Here is a 13,206-nt window from a genome sequence, read left to right on the forward strand (position 1 = left end):
GCAAAACTATCCCACGCATGACCACTGTCGTTTCCAGATACTAAGGCCCAATAGTGACTGTGTCTGAGGTGAGCAGCAGCCTTTGCTGAGGTGGATGCTGGGGCTATAGAAGAGGATTAGATTAGATTAGAGTCAGTTTTGATTCTGTAGACCCAAAATTGAGGGGATTCTCACTTGTGTGGAACACGTCAGAAAGTTTAACATGGAAAACGTAAAACATTGGAATATAATAATCACTACCCTGACCATTTGTCTGGAGATTGTCAAAATAGTAAACTGAAACTGCTAATATTTACAGAATTAGTACACCATCAGAATGAAACTTAGTTATGCACTTTTAATACATTTATCATATACAAAATACCTAATCTTGACTGTTGTGACCAAGTGCTGTCAGAACTGAAATCTAACAGACATTTTTACTTAAGCTGATCTAACAGTCTCTGTTAAGATATTCATCTGTAGAGTAGAAGGAATTGCCTATCATAAAGACTTTCAAACTCTTTTTAAATTGTGTTTTATCTGAAACCAAGTTTTTAATGGTTGCTGACAATTTATTGAAAATGTGTGTTCCTGAATATTGGACCCCTTTTTGGACCGAGGTAAGTGATTTTAGGTCTTTATGTGAGTTATTCTTATTCCTAGTATTGATTTTATGTATTGAATATTGCCTGAAAGTAGAAATATACTACTTGCAACAGATTTCATTAAGGAATAAATATACTGAGCATTGGTTAGATTCCTTGGATTGGTTTCTACATGATGTTCTTGAATTTACACCACAAATTAGTCTTATTACACGCTTTTGCACACTTTTGCTCAGTTTGACAAGTTACCCGAAAATATGATCCTGTATGACACGTAGAATGAAAGTAAGCAAAGTATGCAAGTTTTTTTTTTATATTTATATTTCCTACATCCGACATCATTCTCACTGCAAATACAGATTTGTGGTATGCCCTTCCCAACTGAAATTATCTTCGAGTTGGAATCCCAGAAATTTAACACTATCAACCTCTTCGATCTGCATGTCTTCATATGTTATACACATGCTGGGAGAAAATTTTGTACAGGTTCTGAAGTGCATACAGTGAGTCTTTTCAAAGTTTAATGACTGTGAATTAGCTTTAAACCACTTAATGTCAGTGAAAATTGGACTAGCAGACATTACTAGCAGACATTTCTAAATCTTTACCTGGCTTGCAACTTATTGCAGTGTTTGTAACATCTGCAAACAAAACAAACTTAGCATCTGGTGATGTAAGAGACGAGAGGTTGTTAATGCACACAAGAAAAAACAATGGACCCAATATGGAACATTGAGGAACACCACATGTAATTAATTCCCAATCAGATGAAGACCAATTGCATACTGCACGAGTAATTCATGATGACAACTTTTGTTTCCTGTTAGGTAAGACTCGAACCATTTCACAGTGCTGTCGGTGACACCATAATATTCTAATTTACTTAAGAGAATATTGTGATTCGTACAGTCAGACGCTTCTGACAGCTCACAGAAAATGCCAGTAATCCCTAACTTGTTGTCTAATGAATTAAATACGTTTTCACTATTCATGTAAATAGCTTTCTCTATATCAGAATCATTATGGAACCCAAACTGTGACTTGGACAATATGTTATTTGCAGTCAGATGCTTAAGGAGATGCTTGAACACAACCTTTTCAAATTTTTTTTGGAAAAACCGGCGAAAGTGAAATTGGTTGATAGTTGCAAGGTATCTCTTTATCTTTCTTATTGTAAAGAGGCTTAAGTTCAGCATATTTTAGCCAATCTGGAAATTTTCCGCTGATGATTACACAAATAACTTAAGAGGTGCCCCACCACATCTCTGCTTACTCCCATAGGCAGCATTAGCATGTTATCTCATGTCTCTGTGCTTTCACTCCCCCTCCCTGCCCCAGGTCACTTCTGTATCCCCAATACTCACCACAGCAAATATGTGTTGCTCACCACAGACACTTCACAGTCAGGGCTTCCCCAGAGACAACAGTGTCCATGTGTGCATGAGCTATGCATGTGTGAATATGTGTCTGTTTGGTTTTGCCAACTTCCAATGAAGGCCATTCAACACCACCTCTATACGGGAATAGCACCCTATCCTTCTCTTGTTGTTGATTTAGGTTTTATATAGTTTGTATAAACTACTTCAGGCAAATGCTGGGATGGTTGCCCCGATATGTCGAATGGCATTTCTTTTGGAATGACCACAGTGGAGTAGCACTGTTTCTCCTAAGGACCCCCACCACTGGTATAGCATGAAACTCTGAACTTCTTTTTGTCATCTTTTAGTGCAGTTGGAAGTGCTACATGGACTTATTGTCATACTGTAATAGAATAAATGTGTCTGGGAAGAGAAAATAATTTTGAAATTTGTGATACATATTTCGTTTATACATTGGAAGGAAGCATAAAATTATGTGCTGAATTCATTGCACCTAAAAAATAATGTGCTTGGCATAACAGTATTAAACATTGTTGACAGCTCCAAATTATTTGGCAGGTGTACACAGTATCTATTTTCTTTCCCACTGTTCCTATGTGATATGTCTAAGCATTTACAGTCATCCATATTTTTTCCATCTATTTACAGTACAAAATTGTATGGTGCAGGTATGTAGGCATGGTGTATGTGTTGCTACTTTTTGGGACATTTGAACCTGAAGTTTTTCAGTCTGTCAGTCTGCAACATATTTTATATTTTTAGAACATATAAAAATGTTCTCGTGGTAGTGCAACTGATTTAAATGAATGTGTCAGAATGGTTTCACCATTAAAAATCCCTTAAACCTATTACTTGCCATGAAGACCAAAATTGACAAATTGACAATCTCTTTGTCTTTGAGAATTGTCATCTAGCAACATTCTGTTTTCAGGAAGTGAGAAGGGAAAAGTTTCCAATACGAGAATTTATGGAGAATTCTTCTCACATGCTCCCAAGTTTATATTTTTGTCACTGTATTATTAACATACAGAGTTAACATTTTAATCTGGTAAGTGTATAATAATTTCATTATTGCCTAAATGTTTATATTAATTCTGCCATTATATGTTACAGAGGTCCTCATCTCTAAAGACCCTGATGTTGGTAGCACATTTCAATCAAACTTCCTTTCCTTCTCCTATAACAAATGTGCAAGTAAAATCAGTTGACATTTATGAAGTTCTCTGTAACCACATAACAAAATGCTTAAACCCAGCCCTTATTTCGGGAACGAAGGCTGTATTCAATGTCTAGTGCTCCACAGTTTCTTGCAATTTATAGTGAAGTGTAGAACAAGAATATTGCCCCATTCCAAGGCTTCAGCTTCCAATGCTTTGCCTATTAAGTCAGATACACACTAGAGTGAAGAGGATGCAACTGGGCTATTAACAAAGAGACCATCATAAGTAGCAGTGTTATTATGATACAATATAGCTATTAAACATAAAGAATAATTCAAAGAACAACACATATCACCAGACAATTGTTCAATGTGAGAATTCCTTCTTCAATATTGTACAAGTAAATTACAAGGGGCATTCAAAAAGAAATGAGCTGGAGGCATAATTACAGAAACCAGTACCTGTTAGAAGTATTAACCCTGGCTGTTGAGACATTTGTCCCACTATGACACAAGGTGGTGAATGGCTGTCTCATAAATTTCTCGGGGCTTCAATGTTAACCAGTTCCACACATACAGCTGGACGTCGTCGTCCGAGGTGCCTTTTTAAGGGGACCAAAAATGGCATAATCACAGGGGAGAGGTCCAGACTGTATGAAGGGTGGCCGAGAACCTCCCATTTGAATTTCTGCAGGAGTGCTGTGACTGTGTTGGCCATATGAGGCTTTGCATTGTCATGGAGCAGAATGACCCCACGGATGAGATTGCCTGGTCATTCTAATTTGGTCGCTTGGTGAAGGGTGGTTGAGGTTTGCGGGTTAACGTTGCGGACTCACTGTTGTCCCGTGCTGCAGGAATTGAATCAGAATGGGGCCATCTTTGTCAAAGAAGAATGTCAGCATAACCTTTCCTGCACTCGTGGGTTTCCTTGGCTGTTTTTGTTGGTGGTGCCCCTGGATGCTTCCACTGGAGACTTTGTCATTTTGATTTTGGTTTGAAGTGATGACACCATTACTCATCTCCAGCCACCACTTGTGCCAGGAACACATTCCCTTCCCAAGCATAGCACTGCAGATGAGCAAGACAGTGAGCCATTCAACATACTTCCTGGTGTGGTTGAAGACTGGGGCACCCATGGGTCATACACTTTGTGCACATGCAGTTGTTCCTTCATGATGGTGTAAACACTTCCGACAATCAATCCAACCACGGCAGCTATGGCTTTCACTGTCAGTCGGTGGTCCTGGGTAATGAGTGCATCCACCAGCTGGACAATGTCTTCGGTAATGCAGTGTGGTGCTCCAGACCAAGCACCATCAGCTAATGACACCCATCCTTCCCTGAAGTGCTTGTGTCACACCTTGACCCTTGCAAGGGACATGCAGTGTTTACTGTACACTTGTGACATTTGTCAACGAATGGCTGTTCCTCCTCCTCCTTCTGCTGCCAGAAAACAAACACTGCCTCTTTGCTTGTCTTTTGATGCCTCCATGTCAGTGTTTGCAATGCGACTGACAATGTTGGGTGATTGATACATGCTGCTGCTAGCTCTGTATAGGCAAGTGACATGCACGCATGGCCTGTAACAACAGGCTGTGAACTTCCACGCTCTGGTTGGAGCCACACCTCATTACACACGCCACGATTTTACTCTCCTGTCACCAGTTTGTGCATTCCAGACTCGGGCTTGTTTCTTTTTGAACACCCCTTATGTATGGAACTGTTACACCTCATTTCTCCTTCATCACTCACTAAACATCTCAGCACAATTGTAATCAGTTTTAATATAGTTCATCCTGAGACACACTAGGAAAGTAATTTACACTGTAGCAAATCAGAATGGAATTGCCAACAGAAAAAAGTCATTTCCATTCTGATAGGTTTTTCAGTTATTTTTCTACAGACTAAATTCATTTAGTGGCATAAAATATAAGAACACTAATGTTATTTGGAATTTTCCTGTCTGTAAAGGTATGAAAATTATCGTTTTTCCAATTTAGATGAGAAATGGTGATGAGATAAATATGAAAACGTATGTGAACAGAATATATTATTGTTTTACGGGTCAAGGTTTTGGTTCTTTTTATGGTGAATCTGTAGATGATGACTGGCACAGTGAGCAAAACTGACAGACTGTCTCACAGAACTAATTTTCTTCATTGGTTTGCTGATTGGTTTTACATTATATTTCAATAAAATACATGTGATTCTATCTGTTGTTCAAAGATTATAATGAGAAGCCCTGCCTGATTTTGAATTTTGACACAACTGCCATTGCTTGTGTAATAATCTGGCACAGACTGCCCATCTTCAATGTATCCTATTCATATTCAGGCTTGCATATAAATGTAGCTATCCGAGAGTGTTTATTGTACCTGTTCTGGTAGGGTTGGTGGTCAAAGTAAATCAGCTATTTGTATAGTGGGGAGCTTAGAACATCAAAAAAGCTCATAAAATTTCATCCATTTTCATCACAAAATGCATACATGGGAGGATAGCATAGGGTGACTCAGGAATTCCTAAACAGTAATTCATGATGATGAATATATCTTCAGCATTCTTGCACAAAACTTAAGGATTCCCTCGGTGACAAATGCTGTGCCAATTGCACGGGAAAATGGTGATCATCAAACTTCCTGTGGCCACTCTGTTGCTCTTGAAACTTACCCTCCCACATAAAGCAGCTAATTATTAGACAGTGCAGGAACAGCCTTTTTAGACCAAGAAGATACTGTGGATTAGAGGGTGACCAGATGCCCTTCCTGTCACCACCCCTTTACCCCACGGGGTGGAATTTGTGTGACCCAACTCTGTGTGTGTGTGTGTGTGTGTGTGTGTGTGTGTGTGTGTGTGTGTTTGCAAACCTTGTAACTGATTTGTAATGTGGGTACCAGCCCAGTATTCACATAGTCAGACATGAAAAACTGCCTAAAACCACACCCAAGCTGGCTGGCACACCAGCTCTCATCATTAATCCACTGGGCAGATTCAGTCTGGGGCTGACGCACCTGCTTGAAACCCAGAAGCAGTGTGGTAACATACATGACTTTCTAGATGGATAACTTCATTACATTTCATGTGAATGATAAAAGTACGTAGAGGATAGCCATTGTGAAACTTCCTGGCAGATTAAAACTGTGTGCCCGACCAAGACTCGAACTCGGGACCATTGCCTTTCGCGGGCAAGTGCTCTGCCAACTGAGCTACCGAAGCACGACTCACGCCCGGTACCCACAGCTTTACTTCTGCCAGTACCTCGTCTCCTACCTTCCAAACATTACAGAAGCTCTCCTGCGAACCTTGCAGAACTAGCACTCCTGAAAGAAAGGATATTGCGGAGACACGGCTTAGCCACAGTCTGGGGGATGTTTCCAGAATGAGATTTTCACTCTGCAGCAGAGTGTGCACTGATATGAAACTTCCTGGCAGATTAAAACTGTGTGCCCGACGAAGACTCGACCTCGGGACCATAGCCTTTCGCAGGCAAGTGCTCTACCAACTGAGCACTCCTGAAAGAAAGGATATTGCGGAGACACGGCTTAGCCACAGTCTGGGGGATGTTTCCAGAATGAGATTTTCACTCTGCAGCAGAGTGTGCACTGATATGAAACTTCCTGGCAGATTAAAACTGTGTGCCCGACGAAGACTCGACCTCGGGACCATAGCCTTTCGCAGGCAAGTGCTCTACCAACTGAGCAATGGTCCCGAGTTCGAGTCTCGGTCGGGCACACAGTTTTAATCCGCCAGGAAGTTTCATATCAGCGCACACTCCGCTGCAGAGAGAAAATCTCATTCTGGAAACATCCCCCAGGCTGTGGCTAAGCCATGTCTCCGCAATATCCTTTCTTTCAGGAGTGCTAGTTCTGCAAGGTTCGCAGGAGAGCTTCTGTAAAGTTTGGAAGGTAGGAGACGAGGTACTGGCAGAAGTAAAGCTGTGGGTACCGGGCGTGAGTCGTGCTTCGGTAGCTCAGTTGGTAGAGCACTTGCCCGCGAAAGGCAATGGTCCCGAGTTCGAGTCTCGGTCGGGCACACAGTTTTAATCTGCCAGGAAGTTTCATATCAGCACACACTCCGCTGCAGAGTGAAAATCTCATTCTGGATAGCCATTGTAATTGTGCACACTTTTTAGCTGCTTACATTTTTCAGCGTATTGTACCTAATCCCTAATGTAAGAAGCAAAATTGCCGCGGTTCATTCCAATGTGGCTAAATACTTCACCAAATTTTATTTCACTAAGTTCACAACATATCTTGTTGTCACATCACAGTAGTGTGTGTAGCTGAGGTGGGTGTGCATATGCACATTTTTCATGGAAGACATTTTGACCAACATGTTTCTTTCTCATGAATTGTGCAGCATCAGAATTGTGTTTATATTATGTCAGTGTATGCATGAAGTTGTCAGTCTTCTATTCTTAATATTTACAACATATTATAATACTTGTAACATCATTGTCTATAAGTAAGTGGGTTTCTCTGTGGTAAAGAAATGTGTCATGAGGCAAGCTGAATATATTTGCCCAGGTACAAAAATTTATTTGAAAGTGAGCACCCGCCGAGGGCACAGGCCAACAGTGTTAATAAATATGTGGAAGTCAGAGAAAATTGTATCTTTATGATTATTTGCCATTTCAAAAAGTTTTGAAAAGTTTCAGGCTAACTTCGCACCCGAAACAGTTGGCAGCAAATGGAATACAAAAGCAACAATACATACATTATTACACAAGCAAGATGACTAAAAACTGCACAATAAAGATTTTCTTTAGTTCGTGTTATGGAAGAGTTCTATAGCTGTCAACAGTGTTTTATTTCTGAAAGAATGAGCCATTGTTCAACAGCATACTTATAGTGGAAGTTTGGCACAAATTATTTCTACTGTTTTATGTTGGGTAGCAGACATTATTCTGCAAAAACAGCAACAGCAACAACAACAACAATAATAATAATAATAATAATTACAAAATAGTTTGTAGCACTGTGTAAGTACAAATGTGCAAATAAGAGAGATCAAATTAACCATAAAGATTTAAATTCTGTAGCCAGAGAAATGCTCACTAGGTTTGAACAAACCGTCTATCTTTCATGTGTTTATATGACAAGTTCATAACATTCACAAAGTGTATCACAGTAGTTTGATTCATATTTACACTTTGTCTGTAGGCTAGGAATAACAAATGACTACCACCATCCTGAACTAAATTATTGTGGCTTCAATTTGCTTTCCTTTACACTGAAAGAATTTTTCTTTTATCTAATGTAAAAACAAATTTCTCACTCTTTTCTGGCATAATACAAAGGCTGTTCTGGATGGTGCAAAGCCCCTCAGACAGAAGACTCAAAATTGACCAATTTATGATGGTTGCAGATGAATAAATAACTGGGAACGATACATTATTGTTGTATAATTTTGATCAGTATTTTATTTCTATTGGACACGGGTTATCTGCAACTGTTACTAATACTTTGAAGAAATCACAGTAGCAGTATCATAAATATATTTCTCATCATCTCGAGGTGAAAAGTATATTTGTACATATGATCAAGAAAGCCAACCACACGCCTGTAGCTGACTGATGTGTAGCACATACACACATGTAACAGAAAACAGTGAACACTAGCTCTTGAGCTTTCTGTCCCTTCTTCTGGTAGAAAGTACACACAACTACGTAGATAGCCAAACACACATTACCGCCGCAACACCCACCACGCCTAACAGGTTAACCACTAAGCACTGCGAGAACTAAACAATTAATCATTTTCTAGCACACTGTTTGTTTTATTGCTTTAGTATACGTATTAGGGAGGAGTGTAATTTGAACCATCACATAGTCATTCAGGTTTGAGTTTCTGTGGTTCCTTACATCACTTCATGTGACAGGTGCATTATTTCTTCCAACCAGGCTACTGCCATTTCTATCCCTAACCCTCATTCAACCTTTAGTGAGAGTCTCACCCCTAATGAATTTATTCTCACTGGGTCGTTAAGCTGTAGCTAATAAGTGCCACAAGAGTTGGTAGATGCTGTTACCTTTCTGTTTTGAAATATTGTTAGCATTTAAGAGAAGAAAAAGTATCAGTCGTGGGAGTTCACTGACCAAACATGTAAGGCTAATTTAATAGAAACACACACACACACACACACACACACACACACACACACACACACACACACACACACACACACACACACACACACCTGATTGTATCTTGAATAATTTCTTTCTTGTTTTGCAACATGCCTGTGTAGGTACTGAGAAGAGTGTAAGCACAAATGGTTGTCGCTGAGGCTGCAGAAAAGAAGCTGAGCAGAATTTGGAGTTGAGAAGAGACAGCTGACTTGTGAGAAGGTTTGAACGTGAATCAACTTATGGGAAACTAGGAAGACATATTAAAATGAAAATTATAGCTGTTAAACTTGAAGATGTACTCAGCAGTACAAGTGATCATGACCATTGAAATGTGTGTAAAGGATGTAAGATTGAGCTAAGGGAAAAGTTAGTTATAGCATCAGAGAAACGAACTCCTGTGGAATGAGTGTTTCTCTGTAGATGCAGGTAATAGCAATGGGGAAAAAGTCACGAGATGATTAATTTAATGCGTTGTACATGGAATAGTGTAAGAAATCATTACATTGGGAACATCATCTAAAATGTGGCCAGGAATCTAACAAAGTAATATGAAAACTCTGATATAAGCACCTCTACTTTGGAGCCTGTTTTCTGATTCATCTCTAATGCATTTACATCTCCTCTGGGCATGTCCTAGCCATCAGTATGTATGTGATAGTTGAGATGACGTCTTGAATCTTACAAGACTTTCAGCTAAGACAAAGTTGTCAGTGCTTGTTTAGTTGATGCATCCTTGATCATTGTCATAAATCTACTAGCTAGTTACTGTACCTAGTGTCAAGACAGAATAGAGTTTCTGAGCAAACACTATCTACTAAATGCAATAGCGAGATGTAAAGTAAACTTCAGGTAAATTAAACTTACTGACAGGAGGTCATGTTTATTGTCTAAGAAAAACACTGGTACTTCAATGTGATTGCTGAACTTTGTATGTATCAGGTGAACACAGTGTCAATGAAAACAGTATGTCAGACACTACTTAAACATAACATGCATGAGAGATATTTTCATTCTGGTTGGTGCAACTGTTACACAGTATGTATGTAATGACATCTTCCCAAATAACTGTAAGGTATATTGTGTCCAGTTAATTTCACAATTGATTTCGGCCTTTGTGCCATCTCTGATGGTTTCAAAGCACCTTAGAACATATCATAACCTAAAATCAAATCATAATGCACCAGAAACTGGTCACCATCAAAGTTCATGGCCGTACACATGTTCATCATGTGTTCTGTTGATGATTTTTGCCAGAGGGGATTGCAAGAAGATAAATTTTTCACTCATGTAGGTTTTTGGATGAGAATAATAATGAAGTCACATCGTAGCCTCCACAATCAACAGGCTTGAATGTTATGGAGCCACTTGGTCTCAGTTGTAAAACAACTAAGAGCCAGTTGTCTTCTGTCACAATCTGTCTAGGAGCTGAAACAGTTTCTTTGCACGTAATGGTAGAAAACATTATTGATTACTGTTAGGGTTTCCATACATCAGTATCCGGTGCTCAGAATGTGTTAGAAGCCAGCATGGTGTACAGAGTTATTTTGTCCAACTCTTGTATCTGTTGAGGTGTGCAGTAAAAGGCATAATGAGGGACATTCAGAACAACAAGACTAATTGGTACATGTAAACATATGTGTGTGAAGTATTTCACACAGAGCTTTGCTTGTTTTTACATTTTGTTTTGTGCAGTGTATTGATGTTTCAAACTGCAGTTGTCATGAAGTTTAGTGATAAATAAAAACTATATTTAGTAGCAAATATAATATTATTGATTTAGAATGTATTTCTGCCATCACATCTAAGACTACAAAATGGCTTTGCTATGCTGTTACTTTAACAGAAAAGGTCAGTAATGAGGTAGTAATTTTACTGAAGCACATATCAATGTTTTCGTTACCACTTCTGTTGATAGTCTTGGTCATAGTTCATCTTCACTCCTCTCAAATACATAAAATTATCCACATTTTTATATAACTGAATATTTTTCACTGCTTGGTGATATTAAGTTTTTGGAGTCTGATTTACTTCATGCATCTTCAATTTTTAGATAACAGGTGATTAAGGTTCATTGGAATTTTTGTGCCATTTTAGAAATGCACATACAACTATTTTGAATGACAGGGCGAAACACACTTTTGTGTATGGTGGAAAATTTGACCACAGTCCCAAACCACATATTCCATTATAAGTGAGGCCCATTAACAGCAATGGTCTCATAAAATGGTAAAAGCTGTTGTGCAGCTATTTAGTTTTTAATCTTATGTGCAGGATATGAATAATGATAAACAAATTGACAGACTGGAAGTAGATTCTGTTGTTTAATGGCCATTAACAATAAAGTCGTTAGATACAGAGCACTCCCACAGATTGGGGGGAAATGTGGCAGAAAATTGGATGTGTACTTCAATCAAATGCTAGGATGATTCCTTATAAACTGATGGAGGGAAACAATGAAAACCTAAATATGGATAGGCAGATAGGGATTTGAACAGCCACCCTCCCAAATGCAAGTTGGTTGATTTTGAAAGTGAGTCAACTGAACCTACCAATATTGGACAACGGCTTTGTACCATTACATAATGGTGATGTGCTGTACATATGCAGACAAAAAGAGAACAGAAAACTGACATTATTTCTGTTTTATTTCCATAAATTTTCGGAATCTAGCTTTTGGCGAGAAGCTGATTTGTAGCGTACTCAAGGTCTAGGTTAGGTTGGAAGGTGACAGTTTGATTGTGATTTGATGAAGCCAACAAATGTGAATACAAAATCTTAGACGTACTGTCAGGGACATATTTAGGATCTACAGACCATTAGGCTGCAGCTGTGGTGTTGGTCATACGAGGGAGAATTTTGCTATAACTAACCTCTAAAAATGTTATTTTAGAAGTCTCTAATTCAGAATTGAAGGTTTTTAAATAAATTATATATCTTTTTAATATCCAATTCACGATTTAACTAATGAATGAGATTAGAAGAATGACACACACTTTTGTTTAGCACTTCCACTTTTTATAGGGATTAGTTTGTATTTTATGGAAGTCAACAATAACAGATTACATGTAATTTTTTTTAAAAAATCATATTATTACAGTTGTAAATTTTCTTTGGTACTATGTCATCATTCATCTGTGATGACTGGTACGGCCACCATGGCACTTACATTTATAACTATTTTGTCAACTTGATGACATTCTTTGTATCATGCTACAATGATACATACAGCCATGACAATGCTGCTGAAAGGAGGTCAAAAAATTTGTAGAGTTGTTTCCAACTAGTAAAATAGTTATTATAAACAAAGAACTATTGTCTATTTTTATAAAAATACATTCATATCAGAAAAACACACTTGTTTATTTAAATTTTGGATTTCCCACAGTATTCACATTACCTTGCTATGATGTCACAAATCAGTAAGGTATATCTCACATGTTACGCACACATAGTGTGTGTTTCCTGCCGTATCTCATTAGCGAATAAAGTTACACTGAAAACTGGTATACCTGCTAATATCATGTAGGCCCCCCAAGAGCACACAGAAGTGCCACGTCACGATGTGGCATGAAGTTGACTAATGTCTGAAGTAGTGCTGGAGGGCACTGACACCATGAGTTCTGCAGGGCTATCCATAAATTCATAAGAGTACAAGGGGGTAGAGATCACTACTGAACAGCATGTTGCAAGGGATTCCAGATATGCTCAATAATGTTCATGTCTGGAGGGTTTGGTGGCCAGCAAAGTGTTTAAACACAGGAGAGTGTTCCTGGAGCCACACTCTAGCATTTCCGGACGTGTGGGTTGTTGCATTGTCCTGCTGGAATTCCCAAGTCCATCGGCATGCACAATGGACATGAATGGATGCAGGTAATCCAACTGCATACGCCCCACACCATTACAGAGCCTCTAGCAGCTTGAACAGTCCCCTGCCGACATGCAGGGTCCATGGTT

The 13,206-nt window shown here is 38.9% G+C and overlaps 1 protein-coding gene across 2 annotated transcripts in view; it reads left to right on the top strand.

Moving 5' to 3' along the window:
• Positions 1 to 10,276, top strand: part of LOC126473409 (uncharacterized) — a 48,714-nt gene extending 38,438 nt beyond the window's left edge. Inside the window, exon 5 of one of the 2 annotated variants that reach the window (XM_050100431.1) lies at positions 9,372 to 10,276. In XM_050100431.1, the coding sequence (XP_049956388.1) occupies positions 9,372 to 9,409 (38 nt within the window). In that variant the 3' untranslated portion in view covers positions 9,410 to 10,276. The remainder of the gene's footprint in view (positions 1 to 9,371) is intronic. The other variant, XM_050100430.1, reaches the window with a different exon arrangement.
• Positions 10,277 to 13,206: the final 2,930 nt, after the last annotated feature.

Source organism: Schistocerca serialis, chromosome 4 (assembly GCF_023864345.2).
Source record: "Schistocerca serialis cubense isolate TAMUIC-IGC-003099 chromosome 4, iqSchSeri2.2, whole genome shotgun sequence".
Lineage (NCBI taxonomy): Eukaryota > Metazoa > Arthropoda > Insecta > Orthoptera > Acrididae > Schistocerca > Schistocerca serialis.